The 27,107-nt window shown below is 43.9% G+C and overlaps 1 protein-coding gene across 1 annotated transcript; it reads right to left on the bottom strand.

Moving 5' to 3' along the window:
• Nucleotides 1-27,107, bottom strand: SPATS1 (spermatogenesis associated serine rich 1). Its single transcript, XM_047795925.1, has 7 exons — nucleotides 26,926-27,107; nucleotides 18,797-18,923; nucleotides 14,075-14,199; nucleotides 9,192-9,353; nucleotides 6,730-6,850; nucleotides 4,928-4,990; nucleotides 1-528 (listed from the first exon to the last, which is right to left on the bottom strand). The coding sequence occupies exons 1-7, from the start codon at nucleotides 27,071-27,073 to the stop codon at nucleotides 381-383; spliced, it is 894 nt and encodes a 297-aa protein (XP_047651881.1). The 5' UTR covers nucleotides 27,074-27,107; the 3' UTR covers nucleotides 1-380.

Raw genomic sequence — 27,107 nt, 5'->3', positions numbered from 1 at the left:
AGAAGGAGGAAAGAAAGTTTCCAAAATAGAAAGTTAAAAAGGGCAAAACACAGTGATTCCACATTTGAGTCAAACATTTGATTTAGGACAGTCATGCTGACAGAAGCCATCAACTGGAAGAGGCTCTCCAGAAGACAGACGATGCGTGATTTCTCAACCTGTCCCTGTTCAGGATTGTCTTGAAAAGTCCAAAGAACCTGCGGATAGAGGCCTGACATTAAAGGCTGTGCTCCATTACAAGACTAATAGTTCTCAACCACACACTCCATGAAGACCTGCAGCCATGACATCTGCGAATCTGCGCTGGGGGAGGCGCTACCTCTCTCCTCTCTATTGCAAAGCCTCTGAAAAGCCTGCTCTTCTGAGCTCCACTCCAGCTTTTATACTATTTTTTGATGGTCCTTTGACCCATCGGCAGGTAGCAAACTGTGCAGGAAGGGGACCGCCGGCTGCCAATTTTCAAGTTCCTCGACTTCTCTTATCTCATTCTTGAGCTTGTTGGCCTTCTCCTTCACCCAGAAAGGCAAGCTGTGGGGAGAAAACACCACCCAGAGTTTGAGTTTATCTGATGCAAAATTTACAGATATCTTCGGGATGGGATTAAGATGGCAGAATAGAAGGACTGGAGCTCAACTTCTCTCCTAAAAACAACAAACTTCACAACTAAAGGCTGAGCAATCTTCACCCAAATGGACCGGAAACCTTAAAAAAGATACCCTACTCCAGAAGAAAAAGAGGAGGCCACATCAAGAGGTAGGAGGGGTGATTTCGCGATATAAACAACCCCATACCTCCCGGGTGGGAAGCCTCACAGACTGGAAACTACTGGTTCACAGAGACTCACCTACAGGTGTGAGAGTTCTGAGCCCCACATCAAACCCTCCCGTGTGGGGATCTGGCACGGGGAGAAAGAGCCCCTGGAGCATCTGGCATTGAAGGCCAGTGGGGCTTGTGCCCAGGAGCTCCACGGGACTGGGGGAAACGGAGACCCCATTCTTAAAAGGTGCACACAGATTCTCACGTGTACTGGGTCCCAGGGCAAAGCAAAGTCTCCATAGGAATCTGGGTCAAACCTGACTGCAGTTCTTGGAGGACATCCTGGGAAAACGGGGGTAAATGTGGCTTGTTGTGAGGGAAGGACATTGGAAGCAAAGCTCTCGGGGAATATTCAGCAGCTGCCTTTCTCTGGAGGTGGCCATTTGGGGAAAATCTGGCCCCAGCCGTCAGTCAGCGCTGAGAAGCCCCAGAGCAAACAACAATCCAGGCGGGATCACAGCCCCACCCCTCAGTAAACAGGCTACTAAAGACCCCTCAGGCATACAGCTGCCTCTAACCCCATCCGGAGACTAAGCCCCACCCACCAGAGGGATAGGAATCTGCTCCACCTACCAGTGGGCAGGCACCACTCCCTCCCATCAGGAAGCCTACAGCAAGCCCCCATACCGACTTCAGCCACAAGGGGGGCAGACACCAGATGTAAGAGAGGCTACAACTCTATTATCTGTAAAAAGGTCACTACAGATAACTTCAGTAGGCAAGGCACTATGTCCTCTGAAAGAAAGAAGATCTCCAATTTTGGAGACCAAGTGTCAAAATAAAACACTGTGGGGAGTTCTGTTGTGGCGCAGTGGAAATGAATCTGACTAGTAACCATGAGCATGCAGGTTCCATCCCTGGCCTCGCTCAGTGGGTTAAGGATCCAGCATCCCTGTGAGCTGTGGTGTAAATAGCAGACTCAGCTCAGATCCTGCACTGCTGTGGCTGTGGTGTAGGCCAGCGACCGCAGCTCCGATTCAACCCCTAGCCTGGGAACTTCCATATGCTGCGGGTACATAAGAAAAAGACAAAAACAAAACAAAACAAAACAGTGTTGGTTGTCACCATCTGCCCTGGCCCCAAACCCAGATCTCTCTTGTGTCCCACTCTGTCCAGGAAGCTGGCCCCTGTAGCCTGCTTCACCTTGACTCTTCCCTGCTCCCTCCTTTGAGCTAGACTTGGCTGATGGGAGGAAATCAGAAGGTGAAAAGACAGAGTTTGGATCTTACTGAGCTCCTCGACTCCCACCCTAGGTCCTGAGGCACCCCAGTTCAGGAGCAGCTGCTTCTTCCACTACCACTATTCCTTTCAGACAGCCCTTCTCCCTCTCCCACTTGCATGTGAATCATGAGCCCTCTCCCTGCTGCTCAGACAGAGGAGTAGGAAAAGCTTCCCACTGTCAGGAGCCCCTGGGGGCTTCATCCTCCCAACTTGTCCACACACTGGTAAACTGTCCTTTCTTTAAACTGTCTTCAGAATCCCAGGTGAATGCGCCTCTGCTTTCTGCTGGGACCTCAGCTGATACAGACTTCCAGCAACCTGCCATGTCTGAGATTTGAAAGGGCATATGCTGGGTGGCACTCTGTGCGTTCCAAGAGGTACCAGGAAGTGTGACTCCTGGGATGAGTCAGAGCAGGAAGATGAAGAATGCTTTCATCTTTTGGCAGCTAGCATTTTCATATTTTTATGCAAATATTAAAAAATGCACCATGGGGAAAAAATGCACCGTGATGGGGAAAATACCCCGATAAACCTGCTGGAGGCTAGAAAGTCTCTGTAAGAAGAAAGAGGATTACCACACATAGTAACAGGTGGAGTTGAGGTTATCATTTAAAGCTGGCAACCCAGAGTTCCCATCATGTCTCAATAGAAATGAATATGACTAGCATCCATGAGGACGCAAGTTCAATTCCTGGCCTCACTCAGTGGGTTAAGGATCCGGCATTGCCATTAACTGTGGTGTAGGTTGCAGACGTGGCTGGGCTCTTGCATTGCTGTGGCTGTGGTGTAGGCTGGCGGCTACAGCTCCACTCAACCCCTAGCCTGGGAATTTCCATACGCCACGGGTGCGGCCCTAAAATACCAAAAAATAAATAAATAAATAAAGCTGGCAACCCAATAGCAGAAGACCAAATAAGAAAAGCAGAATGAAGAGCAATATGTAAATATATTAGTGTAAAGAACCAGTAGAACACAAATACAAGCATTCCTGAACACCAAAAGAAATAATTTTTTTTTTTTTTCCTTTTCTAGGGCCGCTCCCACGGCATATAGAGGTTCCCAGGCTAGGGGTCTAATCGGAGCTGTAGCCACTGGCCTACACCAGAGCCACAGCACGCAGGATCCGAGCCGCATCTGCAACCTACACCACAGCTCACGGCAATGCCGGATCCTTAACCCACTAAGCAAGGCCAGGGACCGAACCCACAACCTCATGGTTCCTAGTTGGATTCGTTAACCACTGCGCCACGATGGGAACTCCCAAAAGAAATAATTTTTAAATTTTTATCGAAATAATAAAAGAAAACAGTGCAAGACAGGGTAAATATAATATGCATAACTATTATGTAACAAACTATTATGATAGAATCAAAGTCAATTCTGTCAAATCAATAAATGCAAATGCAGAGTTCTTGTTGTGGCTCATCAATAACAAACCTGATGAGGACACAGGTTCAATCCCTGGCCTCACTCAGTGGGTTGGGGATCCTTCGTGGTGGTAAGCTGTGGCATAGTTCTCAGACCCACGGCTTGGATCCACACTTGCTATGGCTGTGGCATAGGCCGGCAGCTACAGCTCCAATTCAACCCCTAGCCTAGGAACTTCCATATGCTGTGGGTACAGCCCTAAAAAACAAGAAAAAAAATGCAAATGGCCTTAATTCACCTATTAAGGAAAAAAAATTTTCAAAGTGGCTAACAACCCAAAATACAATATGTCTGAGAGAAAGACTTAAAGTGATTCAAAAGTCTACAGGGATGGGCAAAGGCATAGTAGTCAAATACAAACGAAGCAAAGTTAGAGTTATAATCTAATATCTGGCGAATTATAATATAGGACAAAATATATTAAATGAGAAAAAGAAAGATTTTTATAGTGCTAATAGCTACAATAATAATGATAGGAGTTCCTGTCGTGGCTCAGTGGTTAACGAATCCGACTAGGAACCATGAGGTTGCGAGTTAGATCCCTGGCCTCACTCAGTGGGTTGAGGATCCAGCGTTGCCGTGAGTGTATAGGTCGCATACGCGGCTCAGATCCTGCATTGCTGTGGCTGTAGGCCGGTGGTTACAGCTCTGATTAGACCCCTAGCCTGGGAACCTCCATGTGCCGCGGGAGCGGCCCCAGAAAAAGGCAAAAAAAAAGACAAAAATAAAAAAATAAGGATCACCTACCTATCAAAATGTGTAAGGTTCAGAATGGAGCTGAGCTAAAAATATAAGATCAGAGGAATGACACTTCTCACAAATACAGGAATCCTCTGACAGCTTGGTCTCTGCCTCTCCAAACTGTAACCATCCTCCCTGGCTGCACTCATTGACACCTGTGTCTTTTCCAACAAATTCTTCTGTTTCAGAAAGCAGGGACCCTGACTTTTCACTCCATATAAAACCCCTGATAGAGTACACCTAGAACAACACATGGCATCTGGTGGTCTGTCAATCACATCTGTTGAAGCCGCCCAGCTACCAGACTTCACAGACATTTGCCCTTCAAGACTCTTGCCAAAAACCCTTCATACAAACTGCCCCACCCACCTGCTGGGATTCCAAGGTCCCTATGCATTAGGTTCTAAGAGCTCCTCCATAGAACAAAGCAAATAATTGATATTTTCATAAAGATAGAGTAATATGGGAGTTCCCACTGTGACTCAGGGGGTTAAGAACCCCAGGTCGTCTCCATGAGGATACAGGTTCAATCCCTGGCCTCACTCGCCATTGACACGAGCTGCAGCATAGGTTGCAGGTGTAGCTCAGATCTGGTGTTGCTGTGGCTGTGGCTTAGGTCTCAGCTGCAGCTCTTATTCCACCCCGAGCCTGGGAACTTCCTGCAGCCATAAAAAAGGAGAAAAAAGGATAGGATAATATGACACGTAGTGAGAGAACTCACCCGGGAATTTGTGGGAGAGGCTCCAGTGGAATAAATGTATCAGGTTTCTTTTCATAAGGCACTCTGAAAAATAAAAGGCAACCGTAAAATTGGTATGGCTTCTATGGCAAAGAGATCAATGCATCATTGTGTTTAGTAAAGTGTCTTATTTTTGGGTTTTAATTGTATAATGGTTTTCAAAATGTTAAGGGCCCTAATTTTTTTTTACCATTTTTAGTAAGCATCATTAAAACAAACATGATTAATTTTTTGTGGTATAGTTGATTTACAATATGTTTCAGGTATATACATAGGGATTCGCAATTTTTGAAGATTATACCCCATTGTAGTTATTCTAAAATATTGGTTATATTCCCTATGGTGTACAATGTATCCTTGTAGTTAATTTATTTTATACATAGTAGCTTGTACCCCTTAATCCTCTACCCCTATCTGGTTCCTCTCCCTTCCCTCTCCCCACTGGTAACCACTAGTTTGTATTCTATATCTGTGAGTCTATTTCTTTTTTGTTATAGTCACTAGCTTGTTTTACTTTTTATTTTTTGTCTTTTTTTGCCTTTTCTAGGGCTGCTCCCATGGCATATGGAGGTTCCCAGGCTAGGGGTCTAATACAGAGCTGTAGCCACCAGCCTACGACAGAGCCACAGCAACTCGGGATCCGAGCCGTGTCTGCGACCTACACCACAGCTCACAGCAACACCAGATCCTTAACCCACTGAGCAAGGCCAGGGATCGAACCCTCAACCTCATGATTCCTAGTTGGATTCGTTAACCACTGCGCCACGACAGGAACTCCTGTTTTACTTTTTAGATTCTACATGTAAGTGATGTTATACAGTATTTATCTTTGTCTGATATATTTCACATAGCATAATACCCTCCAAGATCATCCAAGTTGTTGCAAATGGCATTATTTCATTCTTTTTTATGGCTGAGTAGTATTCCATTGTATGTATATGTGTGTGTGTGTGTGTGTGTGTGTATCACATTTTTCCCATTCATCTGCTAATGGACACTTAGTTGTGCCCATATTTTGGCTATTATAAATACAGGTGTATGTATCTTTTCAAAATAGTGTTTCTGTTTTCTTTGGAACATGATTGATTTAAAAAAATATATCTTTAATACACTACACCATTTTTCTTTTTGTTATTCTTTTTTTTTTTTTGTCTTCTTAGGGCTGCACCCGCAGTATAGGGAGGTTCCCAGGCCAGGGGTCCAATCGGAGCTGTTGCCGCCAGCCTACACCACAGCCACAGCAACACCAGATCCGAGCCGCGTCTCCGACCTACACCACAGCTCACAGCGATGCCAGATCCTTACCCGTCGAGCGAGGCCTGGGATCAAACTCGTGTCCTCATAGCTGCTAGTCAGGTTCGTTAACTGCTGAGCCATGACAGGAACTCCTTTATTATTCTTAAAATGTAGTTGACAACAATTTTTCTTCTAACGTAATGACACTCAATGCTTAGTACCAGTTAAGTCCACCCAAATAGTAGTCACTAACCAACAATCTGATTCAGTATGAAAATTGAAGTTCTTCAAATTTGTGATAATAGCAATAGGAACAAAATTAACAAACCATCTTTTCATTGTCAAGATCCTGTGCATAACTTCAATTATAGATGCACATATGAGCATACACTAAAGAACTAGACATGGACTTTTTTAGAAATTTTCACCAACTATGTCTTGTTGAGATTTACCCTTTATAAAATTTTTTTCCATAATTTATATGGAGCAGAGAGAAATAAAATTCCTTTAAAGTTAACTAACTAACCCTAGTATTAACACATACTTACATTGAAAAATTCACTGGCGGGAGAGTTGATCCTGCTTTGTAGAAGCCTTCACTCTGTTCTGGGTACATGTATGGATTATCTCCTGGAGTTAACTTTGGGATTCCATTCCTGGGATCAATATCTGTGAATGATGTTTAAAAACAAAATCATGAAAAGGGCTGAAGATGACCCGCAGATTTTCTGTAAGTATTGACATGACAATGGAAATAAGATAATTTAGCATTTTATTATGTGGTACACATTGGTGTCTTAAAGTTCTGTTTGTGATGGTCATGCCTTGAGAAGATAAAGATCAAAGTGTGAGCCTTAAAAATAATTAATTAAGCAATTAATTTAAAAATAGGAGTTCCTGATATGGCACAATGGGATCCGCAGCATCTCGGGACTGCTGTGACGCAAGTTCCGTCCCCAGCTAGTACAGCAGGTTAAGGATCCAGTGTTGCCGAAGCTGCAGTGTCGGTCCTGATCCCTGGTCCAGGAATTCCATATGGCACAGGGCAGCCAAAAAAAAAAAATTAAAAATAAAATTTTAAAAAGTATGAGCCTAAGTTTGAGGAATTTGGGCATTTTTTTTAAAAAGATGTTATGATTACCTCACCCCAAGAAAGAAGAATAGCTTAGGTTTGGATGGGATTTCAAAGCTTCTTGTTAATTGCATAATAAATATCTTATGATTTATGTCTCTGATAATGGGATTTTCCTCTTACTTGTGGCCAAGAGCATGCCTAAGCAATACTGCAGTTAAACTTAGTCCCTTCTCCATTTTTCTCAGTCATTTCAGATTTAAACCAATTAAATAAGCCCTTCCTGTTCTACCCTATGGCTGTATCTCAGGAGCGGAAAGTCAAAGCGTGCACAACAGGCTTACATGTCATCAAGGCTTTAGTGGAAGGCTTGGGTCCTGGGTCACTGTCTGCAAACCACACTAGTATCTGCTACTTCCTGAGAGCATCAGTTGTTGTCTGCTAAAAGGTGTTGTCTTGTCTGATCCTCCGGAAGCCATGCCCCCCGCAACACAGTTCACCAGGTGAATCATACATTTATTCTCTTATGATTCCTGGCTTGATGGTCTACACTGCACCACTTGCTCACTGGCCTTCCGGCATCCCAGCTGTTGAGACCAGCTGTCCTGGCTTGCTCTCTTTCTCACATTCTGTCTCTCTGTCCATACCTCCCCATTCTTTACAGGGCACAGAAATGCCCCTCTTCTTCCACATCTCCTGGGTGGCCGAGACCCTGAGGCTGGCTTTCTGCCCAGCCATTGCCCACAGCTGTCACCACTCTCTTGCTCAAGGCCAAGCCAGACACCACAGCACCTTGAAGATCAACGTCTTCCCCCCACCACACCGGGAGACAGAAGCCCCAGCTAGATTCACCCACTAGGTTTTGGTCTCAGGAGTTGGGCAGGATACAGGACTCCTCAAAGTCCCCAGATGAATGACCACTCTCCCACCTCCTGTAGTCTGGCTTTTGGTATATTCTCTATCCAAACAAGAGCCTTGGTTTTCCAGACTATTTGTCTCTGCTGTAAATTGAAAAGTCTACTTTAAGACTCAAAAATGAGGCATTCCTGTTGTGACTCAGTGGGTTAAGAACCCGACATCGTGTCTGTGAGGATGCAGGAATGCCTCGCTCAGTGGGTTAAGGGTCCAGCATTGCCATGAGCTGTGGTGTAGGTTACAAAGGCAGCTTGGATCTGGTGTTGCTGTGGCTGGGGCATAGGCCTGCAGTTGCAGCTCCCATTTGCCCAGGAACTTTCATGTGCCACAGGTGCAGCTAGAAAGACTCAAAAATGATAACTTTCCATTTCTTTCTCTTTGTATTCCTGCTACAGCAATCTTCTACTTCCCTGAAGCAATGGCTGACTCCTGCATGGGCATGTCTGTAGAAGCATCTGCCATAAAGCATCCCTAAGTATTCAGTAACTCTTTATCTTTCAATAAATCTGTGATGGGTAGGTGGGGCAGAGACTTCACCGAGTTACAAACTGAGGAGAGAGATCTATACCTCATCTGAATTGCCTTCAATTAAATAAGCTATGAAATAACAACAGGCACTTCAGGCTAAGGTTTATGGGATATTTTCTGTGTGAGGAATCTAAAGTATGATTTAAATGCATATGACAGGCAGTATCTAATTGAAACATAAATTCAATGGACTTCAATGGAGGTTTCTATTAATAAGTTATCTGAGAGAACTTATCTAACGACTTAAATGTCACATTAGCATTTTATGAAATTCAGAGAAAAACAAAAAATGTGGATCAGCATATGCTGTGAGCTCTGTGCCAAAAAATGCAGCCTGCCAACCATTGCCTTCACTTTCCTAGCTTCCTGGCTGCACTTGGGTGACATGGTGACCCTGCAGGGGTGCCCCGGGCCACGGGATGCTAGGCTTGCAGAATCACAATGCAGGAGTATTCTCAGGCGTGGCACAGTGAAGGTCCAGGTGGAAAACATTACCGTATTTCTTCTTCCCCAAACACTTGTCCACAGTCCTTTCTGATAGAGACCTCCTATTGCCGAGGAAGACCCCTTTAAAGCAGCACTGCTTGCCAACGTGGTAGGTGTGGATATTGTTGCTAAACCGTGGGTAAAATGTCCACTCGGGACGCTGCCCATCTTCTGCAAGACATCAAAAATCCTTCCATCAGCACTGCTCCCAGCCTCACAATGAGGCAAGTTGTGAAAACTCCCCAGGCACCATCTGGCTAGACAATCTTTCTCAACGTGTATAACTCCTTGGTTCTACATCAGGGTCAGTGTCAGCTTCTGTGGGATTTGGCACAGGAACCTCTTTTGCTTTTTTTCCTTTTTACCCTCCCCTCCAAAAATACAGCCAATTTTTTGGTTGGAAGTGATGTATGGGTTAGGAAGCTCAGAGAGCATTTTAGAAGCATACGATTCAATTTTTTTTTTTTGTCTTTTTGCCTTTTCTAGGTCCGCACCTATGGCATATGGAGGTTCCCAGCCTAGGGGTCTCATTGGAGCTGTAGCCACCAACCTACGCCAGAGCCACAGAAATGAGGGATCCGAGCCGCGTCTGTGACCCGCACCACAGCTCACAGCAACACCAGATCCTTAACCCACTGAGCAAGGGCAGGGACCGAACCCGAAACCTCATGGTTCCTAGTCGGATTCGTTAACCACTGCGCCACGACGAGAACTCCCCGATTCAACTTTAATAAGTATGTAGGAAAAAGAGAATGCCCCTCAACCCAGGAAGGACTGGAACAATGGTGGCACCTTAACTGGAGGCTACATGGTGTTGGCAGCAACAACAGCACATGTATGCATTACAGTGACAGAGGGAGAGAGGTCCGTGTGTTTGTGGCAAATGAAAAAGACCTGCTGTGAGACTTAGGCCAGTTACTGGACCTTTCAGTGTCTCTGTTTCCTCACTCAACCCTTTCCCTGTGAAATAGCTAAGGTGATTTTTTTTTCTCTCTTTTTAGAGCTGCACCCTCTGCATATGGAAGTTCCCAGGCTAGGGGTTGAATCAGAGCTACACCTGCTGGCCACAGCCACAATAACACCAGATCCAAAACAAGTCTGTGACCTATATCTTAGCTCATGGCAAGGCTGGATCCTTAACCCACTGAGCAAGGCCAGGGATTGAACCTGCATCCTCATGGATCCTAGTCAGCTTCCTTAAGCTAAGGTGTTTTTTTTTTTTTTTTTTTGGTCTTTTGTTGTTGTTGTTGCTATTTCTTGGGCCGCTCTCGCGGCATATGGAGGTTCCCAGGCTAGGGGTTGAATCGGAGCTGTAGCCACCGGCCTACGCCACAGCCACAGCAACGAGAGATCCGAGCCGCGTCTGCAACCTACACCACAGCTCACAGCAATGCCAGATCGTTAACCCACTGAGCAAGGCCAGGGACTGAACCCGCAACCTCATGGTTCCTAGTCGGATTTGTTAACCACTGCGCCACGACGGGAACTCCTAAGGTGATTTTAAACAATAGAAGATGCCCTAATAGCTCTAGGGTTGCTCAAGAAACTCATGGACTCTTTGGTGGCCAAGAAAGAACACAGGCTTGGAGTTCCCGTCGTGGTTAACGAATCCAACTAGGAACCATGAGTTTTCGGGTTTGATCCCTGGCCTTGCTCAGTGGGTTGAGGATCTGGCATTGCCATGAGCTGTAGCTTAGGTGGCAGATGCAGCTCGGGGTCTGGCGTAGGCTGGTGGCTATGGCTCCAATTAGACCCCTATCCTGGGAATCGCCATATGCCTTGGGAGTGACCCAAGAAAAGGCAGAAAGACAAAAAAAAAAGAAAGAAAGAAAGAAAGAACACAGGCTTTTGGAGTTCCCATTGTGGCTCAGAGGGTTAAGAACCCGACTAGCATCCCATGAGGATGAGAATTCAATCCCTGGCCTCGCTCATCGGGTTAAGGATCCAGCATTGCCATGAGCTGTGGGGTAGGCCACAGATGCAGTTCAGATCTGGCGTTGCTGTGGCTGTGGTGTAGGCCAGCAGCTGCAGCTCTGATTCAACCCCTAGCCTGGGAACTTCCATGTTCCGTGGGTGCGGCCTTAAAAAGAAAAAAACAAAAACAAAAAAACACAAGCTCTGGAGGCAGGCAAGTTTGGGTTCTAATCCCCTCCCTCTGCTTCCTAGCTAAGTCTACCTGTATGGGTGACTGAATCTCTCCAAGCCTCAGTTTCCTTCTGTGTGAAATGGGTAGGTCTATACCCATTAACACAGAAAGAGGTCCACGAGAGTTGCACCATACACAAAAATGAGCTCAAAATGGCTTAAAGACAAGTTCCCATTGTGGCACAGTAACCATGAGATTGTGGGTTCGATCCCTGGCCTTGCTCAGTGGGTTAAGGATCCAGCGTTGCTGTGAGCTGTGGTGTAGGTCATAGATGTGGCTCAGATCTGATATTGTTGTGGCTGTGGTGTAGGCTGGCAGCTGTAGCTCTGATTTGACCCCTACTCTGAGAACCTCCACACACCACAGGTGCGGCCCTAAAAAGCAAAAAAAAAAAAAAAAAAGACTTAAAGACTTAAATGTAAGACATGACACATAGGAGTTCCTAGAAGAGAACATAACCAAAACATTCTCTGAAGTAAATTGTACCAATATTTTCTCAGGTCAGTCTCGCAAGGCAATAGAAATAAAAGGAAAAATAAACAAATGGGGCCAAATCAAAGTTATAAGCTTTTGCATAGCAAAGGAAACCATAAACAAAATGAAAAAACAACCTATGGACTGGAAGAAAATATTTGCAAATGATGTGACTGACAAGGGCTTAATTTTCAAAATATACAAACAACTCATACAGCTCAATATCAAAAACAAAAAACCCAATCAAAGAAATGGGCAGACAATCTAAAAGACATTTCTCCAAAGAAGACATCCAGATGGCCAACAGGCATGTGAAAAGATGCTCAACTTTGCTAATTATAAGAGAAATGCAAATCAAAACTAAAATGAGATATCACCTCACACCGATCAGAATGGCCATCATTTAAAATCTGCAATAACAAATGCTAGAGAGAGTATGGAGAAAAAGGAATCCTAATACACTGTTGGTGGGAATGTAAATTGGTGCAGTCACTATGCAAAACAATATGGAGATTCCTCAAAAAAAAAAACTAAAAATAGAGTTGTCATATGATACAGCAATCCCACTCCTGGGCATATATCCAGGGAAAACTCTAATTTAAAAAAATACATGCACCCCAATGTTTCCAGCAACACTATGTACAGTGGCCAAGACATGGAAGCAACCTAAATGTCCATTGACAGATGAATAATGAAGATGTCACACACACACACACACACACACACACAATGAAATTCTACTCAGCCATTAAAAAGAGAATGAAATAATGTCATTTGCAGCAACATGGATGGACCTAGAGATTATCATACTAAGTGAAGTAAGTCAGATAGTGAAAGACAAAAACCATATGATATCACTTACACTAATCTAAAAGACAACGCAAATGAACTTATTTACAAAGCAGAAACAGACTCACAGCCATAGAAAACAAATTTCTGGTGACCAAAGGGGAAAGGGGCGAGGGGGGTAAATCAGGAGTTTGGGATTAACACATACACACCACTGTGTATAAAATAGCTAAACAGGAGTTCCCGTCGTAGCGCAGTGGTTAACGAATCCGACTAGGAACCATGAGGTTGCGGGTTCGGTCCCTGCCCTTGCTCAGTGGGTTAACGATCCGGCGTTGCCGTGAGCTGTGGTATAGGTTGCAGACGCGGCTCAGATCCCGCGTTGCTGTGGCTCTGGCGTAGGCCGGTGGCTACAGCTCCGATTCAACCCCTAGCCTGGGAACCTCCATATGCCGCGAGAGCGGCCCAAGAAATAGCAACAACAACAGCAACAACAACAAAAAAAAGACAAAAGACAAAAAAAATAAATTAATTAATTAATTAATTAAATTAAATAGCTAAACAGCAAGGTCCTACTGTTTAACAGGGAACTATATTCAATATCCTGTGATAAACCGTCATGGGAAAAATATGAAAAAGAATATGTGCACATATGTATAATTGAATCATTCTGTTGTACACTAGCACTAATACAACATTGTAAATCAACTCTACTTCGAGAAAAATACTTTAATAAAAAAAGTTTTTAAGCAAAGCAGTCCATAGGCTATTCCTTTGAGTTTAAAATAACTTGTACACCGCTTCCTACTAGCCAAAATTTGGTGATATATTTCAATCCATAAATACATATATATAAACATAATAGATACACATATATAAACACACATACCCACATACATTTCAAAATTCTAGAAGAGGAGTACCCATCATGGCTCAGTATAAACACATCTGACTAGCATCCACGAGGACGCAGGTTTGATCCCTGGCCTTGCTCAGTGGGTTAAGGATCTGGCGTTGCCATGAGCTGTGGTGTAGGTCACAGATGTGGCTCGGATCCCACATTGCTGTGGCTGTGGTGTAGGCTGGCAGCGATAGCTCCGATTCTACCCCTAGCCTGGGAACCTCCATATGCCACGGTTGCAGCCCTTAAAAAAGACCCCCCCCAAAAAAAAAATTCTGGAAGAAAGCATATCAAACTCTTCACGATATGGGGAGATTCTTGGAGACTATTGAGGAAGGAGATTTCTATGCTCTACACATTTCATTATTATAATATTTTGCTACATACTTTTATGTTTTTTATATAAAGGCGTTTTTATTTTTGAAAAAAACACATGGCTCCCAGCAGAGTTGAAGTGAGAATGAGAGATGAAGTGTATTGAATTCCTGGCACCTAATGGGCCTTAAGCGGAGGGCACCCAAGGACATGACAGACTTCTGAAAAGCCCCTGGGCATGTGGAGGAGTGTTTATGACCTACTCACTTGTCTGCAACTGAAGCAGGCTGAATTCCTGGGGATATTTATCCTTTGGGACTTCAGGCAATGAGGTTTCAGAAGAGTGATCAGAATGTGAGGAGGAGGATTTCAGATCCAAATCTGCAGCAGGGCTGGAAAGGAAGCAGAAGGATTAGATGCTTCTACGTGCTTAAATTGGACATTAAAACCTTATCTTACTTGTCTTACACTAGAATTGCCCTCTTGTAGGCGAACGAGAACTCCTCCTTGATAAAACTCCAGGAACATATAATTTATTTATTCACATTTTGAGAAGACTGAAGCATATTCAAAACATGCGTGCCTAAGAAAAGTTTGATGTCAGAAAGTTAAATATAGAATTATTATGTAACCCAGAAATTCTACCCCTGGCATATACCCAAAAGAACTGAAACCTAGACAAGCGTTCCTGTTGTGGCTCAGAAGCTGACACAGTGTCTGGGAGGATGCAGGTCGATCCCTGGCCTTTCTCAGTGGGTTAAGGATCTGGGGTTGCTGCAAGCTGGGCGTAGGTTGCAAATGCAGCTCGGATCCCTTGTTGCCATGGCTGTGGTGCAGGCTGGCAGCTGCAGCTCCAATTCAACCCCTAGCCCAGGAACTTCCATATGTGACAAGTGCGGCCGTAAAAAAGAATTGAAAAGAGAGGCTCAAACAGATACTTGTATAAGATGTCCGTGGGAGCATTATTCATAATAGCCAAAGGAGGAAACAACCCAAGTGTCCACTGACAGATGAATGGATAAACAAAATGTGGTATCTACATACAACGGAATGTCATTCAGATGTAAAAAGGAATGAAGTTCTGATATATTCTACAGCATGGATAAACCTTGAAAATCTTATGGGTTATTTGAAATAACCCAAACACAAAGAGACAAATATTGTATGATTCTACATATATGAAATATCTAGAATAGGTAAATTCATAGAGACAGAAAATAGGTTAGATTAGTAGATTAGATTAGATTAGATTAGATTAGTGTTATCAAGCCCTGGGGAGAGGGGAGAATAGAGAATTATTGCTTAATGGGCACAGAGTTTCTGTCTGGGGTTTTGAAAATAAATAGTAGTGATACTTGCACATTAGGAGTATAATTTTTTTTTTGTCTTTTTTGCCTTTTCTAGGGCTGCTCCTGCGGCATATGGAGGTTCCCAGGCTAGGGGTCCAATAGGAGCCATAGCTGCCGGCCCACGCCAGAGCCACAGCAATGCGGGATCCGAGCCACGTCTGCAACCTATACCACAGCTCATGGCAACACCAGATCCTTAACCCACTGAGCAAGGCCAGGGATCGAACCTGCAACCTCATGGTTCCTAGTCAGATTCATTAACCACTGCTCCACGACGGGAACTCCAGGAATATAATTTAGTGGCACTGAATTGTACACTTAAAGCAGATAAAATGTACAAATGTACATTTGTACAAATGTTAGTATATTTTACCATAACTTTTTTAAAGGAATGGTATACTGATACATGTTACAACATGAATGAACTTTGAAAACATTAGGTTGAATGAAAGAAGCCAGAGGAGTTCCCTGGTGGCTCAGCAGGTTAGGGATCTAGTATTGTCATGGCTATGGCACAGCCCTGATCCCTGGCCTGGGAACTTCAGCCAAATAAATAAATAAAAGAAAAGCCAGGCACCAAAGACCATATGTTGGTGATTCTGTTTCTGTGAAATGTCCAGAACTGTTAAATCCATAGAGATAAAAAGTAGATGAGTGGTTGTCCAAGACTGGCAGGATAGGGGATGTCCGGGTGACTGCTAAAGGGTATAGGCTTCTTGGGGGGTGGTAAAAATGTCTAAAATTGGTTGTGGTGATGGTTGCACAATTCTATGAATACACTAAAAATCACTGAGTTGTGCAGTTTAAATCTGTGAATTTTACAGTACATGAATCATGCTTCAATAAAACGATTACAAGAAACATATTCAGAAGTTCCCGTTGTGGTGCAGTGGTTAACAAATCCGACTATGAGGTTGCAGGTTCGATAACAAATCCAACTATGAGGTTGCAGGTTCGATTCCTGGCCTCGCTCAGTGGGTTAAGGATCTGGCATTGCTGTGAGCTGTGATGTAAGTCGCAGACACGGCTCGGATCACGAGTTGCTGTAGCTGTGGCTGTGGTGTAGGCCAGCGGCTACAGCTCCAATTAGACCCCCGATTAGACCCCTAGCCTGGGATCCTCCATATGCTGCAGGAGCAGCCCTGAAAAGATAAAAAAAAATAATAATAATACAGTTCATAAACCACTAAATGGAAATAAAAAATCAATCCGTATAGGAGGAAGATATAGTCAAAAACAAACCTGGTCTTAAATGGTTATAATAACAGAGTTGTGTTTAGTGCTGAACTTCCTGGCTGTTAAAAAGGCCTACCCCAAACTATTGTGAGTGTCGGCAAAAAAAGCAATCACTTCTGGTCTAAATGGCCTTGCATTTGATAGATGGCCTTGAACAATGTTTTCAGGTAGAGTTATCTGTTATCAAGTCATAGGATCTTTTTTCATGCTGTTACATCACCCTTATATTTGAATAGTTTCAAACCAACTTCGCATTGATTGTCTTGTTTGCTCCCTACAAACAGTCCTATGATGTAGTTAGGGCCAATAGAATAATTTGAACAGGAAGTGAGTGTTCAAAAAAGCTAATGGTAGGAGTTCCCTTTGTGGCTCAGTGATTAACAAACATGGCTAGGATCCATGAGGATGCAGGTTCAATCCCTGGCCTCGTTCAGTGGGTTAAGGATCCGGCGTTGCCATGAGCTGTGGTGTTGGGTCAAAGATGCAGCTTGAATCTCATATTGCTCCTCTAGCCTGGCAACTGACATAGGCCATATGCAGCTAGTGTGGCTCTGAAAAAAAAAAAAAAGCTAACAGTAAAACATACCTAGATAAGGGCAGAGCTGAATCTGCAGTTTAACTCTAGATTATGTTGCCTAAAAAATCATAAAGAACCCCTAAATCTATAATTCACAGATCTTGTATAGCTTGATCTCCAGTTTTAAATAAACATCTATACTAATATCTTTGAATTTTGTTGTGTGCAGATAAAGCAAAAATGTAGTAACCCAGAGCCTCACCCCCCAGATCAAAACATATGATAATTTTGACATTGGGGTGAAATACGTCTCTCTTAATATATATATATATTTTTTTGTCTTTTTGTCTTTTTAGGGCTACACCTGCAGCATATGGAGGTTCCCAGGCTACGGGTCTAATTGGAGCTATAGCCACCGGCCTACACCAGAGCCACAGCAACTCAGGATTCGAGCCGTGTCTGTGACCTACACCACAGCTCAGGGCAACGCCGGATCCTTAGCCCACTAAGCAAGGCCAGGAATCAAACCCGCAACCTCATGGTTCCTAGTCGGATTTGTTTCCACTGCGCCATGACAAGAACTCCCATCAAATATTTTTTTTAATGTATTTATGTCTGCTGAACAAACTGTGTAAAAAGATCGCATTTTAGAATCATCCACCTGCTTTGCTTATTCAAACATTTATCTGAGTACATTTTGTGGTAGGCATTGTTCTGAACACTGGGGATCCAAACAGACCCTGCTCTCAAGAGCTTAGGGTCAAAGGGGAAAGAACATGGACAGATAAACAGGTTGACTGTGGAACAGTAGGTAAATGCAGAATTGGAATAAGCAGATTTTGCAAAAAAAAGTAGTATAATATGATCTTAATTGTAAAAAAATACATATATGCATAAGAAAGAAATATTTTTTTCTCATACATGTAAAAAAAATAAAATGTTAACTTTGCTTCTCTAAGAGATGAGATTATTGTGATTGTTTTGTTTTGTTTTGTTTTTATGGCCACACCTGTGGCATATGGAATTTCCAGGCTAGGGACTGAATCTGAGCCCCAGCTGCTGCAAGGCTGGATCCTTTCACCCAATGCACCGTGTCAAGGATCAAACCCACACCTCCACAGTGACCCAAGCCACTGCAGTCGGATTCTCTTTTTTTTTTTTTTTTTGCTTTTGATTTTTAGGACTGTACCCACAGCACATGGAAGTTCCCAAGCTAGTGGTCTAATCAGAGCTACAGCTGGTACCGGCTGTAGCAATGAGGGATCCTTAACCCAGTGAGCAAGGCCAGGAATCAAACATGAATCCTCATAGCTGTTAGTCAGATTTGTTTCCACCTGCAGTCAGGTTCTTAACCCACTGTACTACAGTGGGAACTCAGCCTATTATTTTTAATACGGTTTTTATATTTTCAAAATCTCTACAATGAGCTACAATAATAACAAAAATTGTTAGAAAGGGGTTTTTAAAACTTCTTACATAAAATAAATTTTTTAAATTAAAAAAACTTTTTACCATAAAATATAGAAGTTCCCATATGTATGTATATATTCTCCAAAACATGTAGCTTAATTTCACCTGACTTTGAACTTCGTAACAGCAAGTCCTTGTACAGTCCTTATTGTATGCCAGGGACTCTTCTAATCACTTTACGTAAATTAACTCAATTAATCTTCCCAATAATCCCATGATGTATTATCCCCATTTTTGCACCAAAAAAAAAGCTGAGACTCAGGGAGATAAAGTAATTTGTCTAAGGCCACACCAATACCAAGTGACAGTAAGATTTGAACCCACTCTGGTTCCAAAAGCCACACTCAAGCATGTCATGCTGTCTTTCAGACTGTTCGCTCCCCGATGTTTATAGCTCTTCATTGGACACTTACTTACCCTAGATGAGCAGACCCATTGACACTTAGACCCTTTTCAACGGAAGATGAGAGGCTGACACTTCTGCCAGAGGATGTTATGTTGGCAAAGCATCCCTGAGATTCCAGAAAATCATTGCGTTTAGTACCTGCAGCACATAGATAGCACCATTTGATTACATTCAGGAAAATACCTTCCGTTTTACATTTTATCTTGTTCCCTAGATGATAACAGATTTCTTTTTTAAAAATAACATGTGTGGGAGTACCTGCTGTGGTGCAGTGGGTTGAGAATCCAGCTGCAGTGGCTCTGGTTGCTGCAGAGGTGCAGGTTCAATTCCTGGCCTGCTGCAGTGGGTTAAAGGATCCAGGGTTGTCCCAGCTGCAGCATAGCTGGAGCTCACCTGTGGCTCAGATTTAGTCCCTGGTCTAGAAACTTCCATACACCATGGGTGCAGCCATTAAAAAAAATTTTTTTAAGCATTTACTGTATACTTGGGATTGTGTTAACAATCTTCACACATTATCCCATTTAATTCTCATAACAACCTGCAGACATGGGCATTACTTATCCTTCCATTTTACAGATGAGGAAACTGAGGTTCAGAAAGTTAAGCAGATGGAGTCACAAATAAACATGGAATTCCCTTTATGGTACAGTGGCAATGCATCCAACTGGTATCCATGAGGACTCAGGTTCAATCCTTGACCTCGATCAGTGGGTTAAGAATCCAGCGTTGCCATGAGCTATGGCGTAGGTCGCAGACGCAGCTCGGATCCTGCATGACTGTGGCGCGTAGGCTGGCAGCTGCAGTGCCAAATCAACCCCTAGCCTGTGAACTTCCATATGTCACATGTGCAGCCCTAAAACAAAAAAAGAAAAAAGAAAAGAAATACGTTGGCCCAGATTGAATCACAGTTCCTGTGACACTAAATCTAAAAATTCTAACCATTATGCTAGACTGCTTGCTCCCGCCATAGTTCACCTTTCTCTGAACTAAGTGGAAGAGAGAAGGTCTGAATCACGCTATGTATCACTATACATTGTACTGAGCATCTCAATATAATTTCCCAGAGGATCTGTTCATAGAAAGACTAATAAATGTAGCTGATGAGCATAAACCAAAGAACTGTCTTCAGAACACCTATGGGTTCCCTTCTCACTGCAGTGTCATGTTTTTTGTTTTTTGTTTTTTTCCGATGCCCCTGAGGCATGCAGAAGTTCTGGGGCTACTGATTGAACCTGTGAAGCATGGAATCCTTAACCTGCTAGGCCACTGGGGAACTCCTCATCATTCATTTCTATGCACATCTTCCCCACCAGACTGTGTCCTGTTCATCTTACTAACACTCAGAGCAATGCGTGGCACAAAATAGCTGTTCAGTAAATGTTTGAGTGAATAAATGGAAAAGCATTATAACCCCCCCAAGCACCCACCATTACAAGTAGGAGTCCTAAAAGCCAGGAACTGTCAGATAAAGAACACCCATTAGCTTCACTCTGCTGTCCAATGACTGCTTCGTGAAAGTCAATCTGTTCTCCCATCATTTTATGTAGGTATATGCCTTGTCCAGTCACTTAAAAAAAAATCAGGTGAATGGATATTGCATTTCCTTCTGCATGCTTTCATAGAGCATAGATCCTCTATAGATAAAATGTAAGATCTAAGAAAATTCCAAGAAGTAGGAGTCAGATTTCTCTGGCTTTGGAGTACATTTTTAGACCGACTGCTGTTCCACCTACAGAGTCTCATGATTCACTTGTACATGGCGTAGAGCATGCACCCTCTGCAAATCCCCACCTCTATCGGAGGGACTGCCCCTTAGTCAATTTTTAAATTGTTTTTTATCAACTCCCTTCATGTCAAGGGAATCATATCTTTTGCACCATTGTCAGGTCCCAAACCTGTCACTAAACCCTTCATTCTTTTTTTTTTTTCTTTCTTTCTTTAGGCCCGCACCCCCAGCATATGGAGGTTCCCGGGATAGGGGTCCAATCAGAGCTACAGCTGCTGGCCTACACCACAGCCACAGCAACGTGGGATCCAAGCCACGTCTGCAACCTACACCACAGCTCAGAGCAATGCTGGATCCTTAGCCCGCTGAACAAGGCTGAGGATAGAACCCAAACCCTCGTGGATCCTAGTCGGGATAGTTAACCACTGAACCATGATGGGAACGCCAAACCCTTCATTCTTAAGAGGACCTTGCCTGTGACTCTTCAAAGCTGACTAGCTCCCTTCCCTCACCATACACCCATTCTGGGGTTTCTCAGGGAAACCTGAGAGGCCAGTTAAAAATACAGATTCCCAGAGTTCCTGTTATGGCTCAGCAGATTTTAAGAACCTGACATGGTGTCCATGAGGATGCAAGTTCAATCCCTGGCCTCACTCGGTGGGTTAAGGGTCCAGCATTGCCACAAGCTGCAGCATTGATCACAGATGCAGCCGGTATTGCCGTCACATAGGCTTCAGCTGCCGCTCCAATTTGACCCCCCAGCCCAGGAACTTACATACACCACGGGTGCAGCCATAAAAAGAAAAAAAATTTTTAAAGCAATCAATAATAATAATAAGGTCCTACTGTATAGCACAGGGAACTATATCCAATCTCTTGGGATAGAACATGATGGAAGATAATATGAGAAAAAGAAATTGCCACAACACTGTATTCGGCCAGTGTTGTGGCAATTTCTGTTTGCTGTACAGCAGAAATTGCCACAACATTGTAAATCAACTATACGTTAATTTTAAAAAAAAAGAAGGAAAAAATCAACAATAAAAAGACAGCCTAGAAACATCCATAAGCTCGGAAACTCAAACCACACCTCTAAATATTTCATACAGTGGAAGAAAATATAATGGAACTCATAAGGCACTTAATGATGAGCGACAGAAGTGCTATATATCAAAACTCATGGGATTCAACTAAAGCAATAATTAGAAACTACAGCCTTCAATGCATACACTGTATTTTATTGAATGTCGAATACCACCAATGCAATAACATTATTATTTATGTACCACAAAGAACAGAGGCTGCCAATTAAACTATCCTTTATCACTTAGGATTTTTATTTTAGACTTATTGAAGCACACTTTTTGACTTACTTAGACGTAGATTTTAATCACATATCACACATGTGAACTTTTTTGGCCACACTCGAGTCGTGCAGGAATTCCCAGGCCGGGATCGAATCCATGACATGACAGAGACCAGAGTCCCAGCAGTGACAATGCTGGATCCTTAACCCACCAAGCCACCGGGGAACTCCACACGTGTGCTTTTATTTATTTATTTATTTATTTATTTTTGGTCTTTTTAGGGCCTCACTCATGGCATATGGCATATGGACGTTCCCAGGGTAGGGGCTGAATCAGAGCCTCAGCTGCCAGCCTATACCACATGTCACAGCCACAGCAACTCCGGATTGAAGCCACATCTGTGACCTATGCAGCAGCTTGCAGCAACTCGGGATCCTTTAGCCACCAAGTGAGGCCAGGAATCGAACCCACATCGTCATGGATACCAGTTGGGTTTGTTACTGCTGAGCCATGATGGGAACTCCAACATCAAGATACTTTAAGTAAGTCAATAACCTGTCATGCCCAGCTCCCACCTCTCTATCTAGGCTGAAGAGTGGCACTGTAAGTTAAGGACTATCCTTCATCACAGGGTCACCATTGATCGTGATCATTGTCATTTAAAAGCAATAAATATCCAGTGAGCCATAAGATAGAAAATCCAAAAAGAAAAAAGAAAAAAAGGAGTTCCAGTCATGGTTCAGCAGAAACGAATCTGACTTGCTCAGTGGTTAAGGATCTAGCATTGCCGTAAGCTATGGTGTAGGTCACAGATGCAGCTCAGATCTGGCGTGGCTGTGGCTGTGGTTTAGGTCAGTGGTTACTGCTCAGATTCCACCCCTAGCCTGGGAACCTCCACATGCCCTAAAAAAAGAAAAGAAAGAAAAAAGGAAATCCTAACAAGTCAGTAAAACACTATGAGATAAGAAAAGATGGTCCAGGAGTTCCAGTCGTGGCTCAGTGGTTAATGAATCCGACTAGGAACCATGAGGTTGCGGGTTCAATCCCTGGCCTTGTTCAGTGGGTTAAGGATCTGGTGTTGCCATGAGTTGTGGTATAGGTTACAGACGTGGCTCGGATCCCGCATTGCTGTGGCTCTAGCGTAGGCCAGCAGCTACAGATCCAATTCAACCCCTAGCCTGGGAACCTCCATATGCCGCGGGAGTGGCCCTAGAAAAGGCAAAAAGACAAAAAAAAAAAAAGAAACGATGGTCCAGGAGTTCCCATCGTGGTGCAGTGGAAACAAATCCGACTAGGAACCATGAGGTTTCGGGTTCGATCCCTGGCCTTGCTCAGTGGGTTAAGGATCCAGCATTGCCATGAGCTGTGGTGTAAGTCACAGACACTGGCTTGGATCTGGCATTGCTGTGGCTCCGGCGTAGGCTGACAGCTGTAGCTCTGATTCGACCCCCTAGCCTGGAACTTCCTCCATATGCCACAAGCGCCACCCTAAAAAAGCAAAAAGAAAGAAAGAGAGGAAGGGAGGAAGGAAGAAAGAAAAGATGGTCCAACCTAAAGAACCAAGAAAATGTTCTGAGGACTACAAAGGAATTCAAGGGGAAAAGGAGAGTTTAGGAGAAATCTGTTTCTTTAGGACCATCTGTGGAATTCATGATAATTATTTCCATTTCCTTAGGCAGGAATAACTCCTTACATAACCGAGGCACTTTCACACACTTGTCATCTCAGCTGACTTACACAATAGCACTGTCTGGCAGGGAGAGAATAATAGATCAAGCCAAGTTAGCTTAATGCAGAAATTCTAAGCAAACAGTTTCCTATCTCTGCCTACCTGCTCAAAAAACAAACTGAAGCACTAGAACAATGGATCTTGTTTTGCTTCTTTTTTTTTTTCTTTTTAGGGCCCCACTCAGGCTAGGGGTCCAATTGGAGCTGCAGCTGCCAGCCTATGCCACAGCCGCAGCAACGCCATATCCAAGCCATGTCCTTAACCCACTGAGTGAGTCCAGGGCTCGAACTCGTGTCCTCATGGATACCAGTTGGGTTCGTTTCCACTGTGCCACAATGGGAACTCCCTGTTTTGTTTCTTTTTATGGCCACATCTGTGGCATATGGAAGTTCCCGGGCTAAGTAGAAGTCGAATCTTGAGCCACACCTGCAAACTATGCCACAGCTTGTGTGCAGAAACGGCAGATCCTTAATCCACTGAGTGAGGCCAGAGATCAAACCTCCTCCTCGTGAAGACTATGTCGTGTTCCAGACTCCTGGAGTTCCTGCTGTGGTGCACTGAGCTAAGAACCTGACTGCAGCAGCTCAGGCAAGGAGGGAACTTCCATATGCTACCATTAAAAAAAAAAAAAAAAAAGTCACATAAGAGGAACTCCTAGGACAGTGGTTTTTAACCCTTTTTGGATCATAGACTCCCCTGAGAAGCCATGAAAGCAGCAGGCTCTCTCCGCTAGAAAAATGAATATACACCCACAGTTGCGCCCTCATCTTCAGCTGGTTCATGGAGCCCCTTTCCTTCCTGAAACCCCTGGACTCCATGTGAAGCTGAGCTCAGATGTGGTTTGCTACATGGACACGGTTACACAGCAGAAAAAGAAGCCGCAGGTCTTTGGTTAATCTATTTGGGGGGTCTCGGGGGCTGGTGTTCCTCGGGTACCGCTAACTCAGAAACACAAATCTCCTCTACCCACCCTTCAAACAGCAGCTCCCTCCTTTACCCCTGGTCAACCTGAAAATTTCAGAAAGTTCTGGAGATTAAAGCTAGCATCCCAGAACCTTCTCCTTGCTGACCTAGCCACATTGGGCAATTAATGGGTTCTTACTCCTCCTGCTCTACTGGCCCCCATGGTAGGTGGGTACTGTAAATCATACCTCCCTCCTCCCCTGGCACTTATGAATGAGAAGATCGCAGGCCTGGAATAGAGAAGACCAGAGACCAAGTTCAGATCCGAAGGGAGAGAGACAGAACATTCTAAAATCCCTTTGTGCGCCACTCCCTTCAATGTACTCAATTAGAGACTGGCTGTTCTGCTCCATGGCACTGGTCTCTAAGGCAAACGTGCCTCCCAAGCATCCTCCTTAGCCTTAAGAACCAATCACAGGAGCTCTCGTCGTGGCTCAGCAGAAACAAGTCTGACTACTAACCATGAGGACAAAGGTTCAATCCCTGGCTTCGCTCAGTGGGTTAAGGATCCAGTATTGCTGGGAGCTGTGGTGTAGGTCGCAGATGATGGCTCAGATCTGGTGTTGCAGTGGCTGTGGCATAGGCTGGAAGCTACAGCTCTGATTGGAACTTCCATATGCCGGGGGTGCAGCCCTAAAAAGACAAAAAGACAAAAAGACAAAAAAAAAAAAAGAACCAATCACAGTGTACCATCCACTATTTAATTTAAACTTTTCCTTGAAGTTTTTATCATTTCTACCTGACCTGTCCTATTTGTTAAACAGTGCCCAAATCTAATAGACGAGCAAAGACGAACCGAAAAATGAATGAAATAATGCCATTTGCAGCAACATGGATGGACCTAGAAATTTTCATACTAAGTGAAGTCAGACAAAGACAAATATCATATGAGATCACTAACAGGTGGAATCTAACCCCCCCAAAAAATACAAAAGAACAAAACAGAAACAGGCTCAGGATTTAGAAATCAATTTTTTTTTTCTTTCATAGCCACATCCTCAGCATTATGGAAGTTCCTAGGCCAGGGATAGAATCCGAGCAGCAGCTTCAACCTACAACGCAGTGTGGCAACTCGAATCCTTTAACCCACTGTGCCAGGCCAGGAATTGAACCCGAGCCTCCACGGCAACCCAGCCACTGCAGTCAGATTCTTAACCCGCTGTACCACAGTAGGAACTTCTGGAACAAAATTTATGGTTACCAAAGGGGAAACGTAGGGCTGGAGGGGTAAATTAGGGGGTTGGGATTGACATATACACACTACCATATATAAAATAGATAGGTAACAAGGACCTACTGTATAGCACAGGGAAATCTACTCAATACTGTGTAATAACCTATTTGGGAAAAAAATCTGAAAAGGAATGGTTATAACTGATTTACTTTGCTGTATACCTGAAACTAGCACAACTACTCCAATAAAATTTGTTTTTAAAAAGGGCTATAAGGAGTTCCCCTCATGGCACAGCGGAAACAAACCCAACTAGGAACCATGAGGTTGCAGGTTTGATCCCTGGCCTCGATCAGTGGGTTAAGAATCCAGCGTTGCCATGAGCTGTGGTGTAGGTTGCAGACACGGCTCGGATCTGGAGTTGCTATGGCTCTGGCGTAGGCCAGCAGCTGTAGCTCAGATTTGACCCCTAGCCTAAGAACGTCCATATGCCGCCGTGCAGCCCTTAAAAGCAAAAATAATAATAATAATAATAAAATTAAATTAAAAGGGCTATAAGAGGAGTTCCCACTGTGGCTCAGTGGTAATGAACCTGACTAGTATCCATGAGGTTGTGGGTTCGATCCCTGGCCTCGCTCAGTGGGTTAAGGATTCCGCATTGCTGTGGCTGTGGTGTAGGCCGGCAGCTACAGCCCTGATTCAACCCCCAGCCCAGGAACTCCCATATGCCGTGGGTGTGGCCCTAAAAAGACAAAAAAAGTAGGGGACGGGGGTCTAGAGAGAAAAGAAGACAAGGAGGAAGAAGAAGGGGAAGAAGAAAAAACCTGGGCTTTGGAGACTGGAAGACCCGTCAAATGCTGGTTTCACCATTTGTTGACTGAAGAACAGGGAAGGTCAAACCTCTGGCCTCCTTTCCTCTTTGTAATACAGCTCTCGGCTGTTAGGAGATGCAGGCAGGTCATTTATGAGAATCTCTGCTCTGGCTGTGGCCATACCACACTGAATGCACAATGATCTTGTCTGAGCTCAGAAGCTAAGCAGGGTTGGGTCTGGTTAGTACTTGGATGGGAGAGTCTCTGCTTTGACGCTGTTTATCAGATCTTGGGTTAATACAGACAGAAGCTACTGTTTAAGTAGTTCTTTTTACATGTTTCCAAACTAGCATCCTTTCAAACAACAATGCCTTAGTATATTAGATATGACAACCAAATCCCACCCAGCACTCCTGATTTCTTAAACTCAACTGCATCTCTTCTCTACTGTGGTCATGCCAACGTCTCCTTTCTCTTGAACCTTCTCCAGCTCTCTACTGCAGATCGCTGTGTGGATGGGGGGGAAATGACAGCCCTGTGGATCACTTCCAGTGTCCATGGACTCAGCTATGCACAGCATGGATTTTAACTATTAGAAGCAACCTGGAGACAAA

This window comes from Phacochoerus africanus, chromosome 9 (assembly GCF_016906955.1).
Source record: "Phacochoerus africanus isolate WHEZ1 chromosome 9, ROS_Pafr_v1, whole genome shotgun sequence".
NCBI classification, from domain to species: domain Eukaryota; kingdom Metazoa; phylum Chordata; class Mammalia; order Artiodactyla; family Suidae; genus Phacochoerus; species Phacochoerus africanus.
Note: the sequence above shows the minus strand (reverse complement) of the source record. Positions and strands in the feature narration are given on the sequence as shown.

Excerpts from the sequence above, each read along its gene's own strand:
- SPATS1 (XM_047795925.1), bottom strand. The coding sequence starts at position 27,073 with ATGCTGTGCATAGCTGAGTCCATGGACACTGGAAGTGATCCACAGGGC. Across the intron at positions 9,354-14,074 it reads CCTGCTTCAGTTGCAGACAA|AAGATGGGCAGCGTCCCGAG; the intron begins GTGAGTAGGTCA and ends GATGTCTTGCAG. Across the intron at positions 6,851-9,191 it reads TTTGGGGAAGAAGAAATACG|ATATTGATCCCAGGAATGGA; the intron begins GTAATGTTTTCC and ends CATCATTCACAG.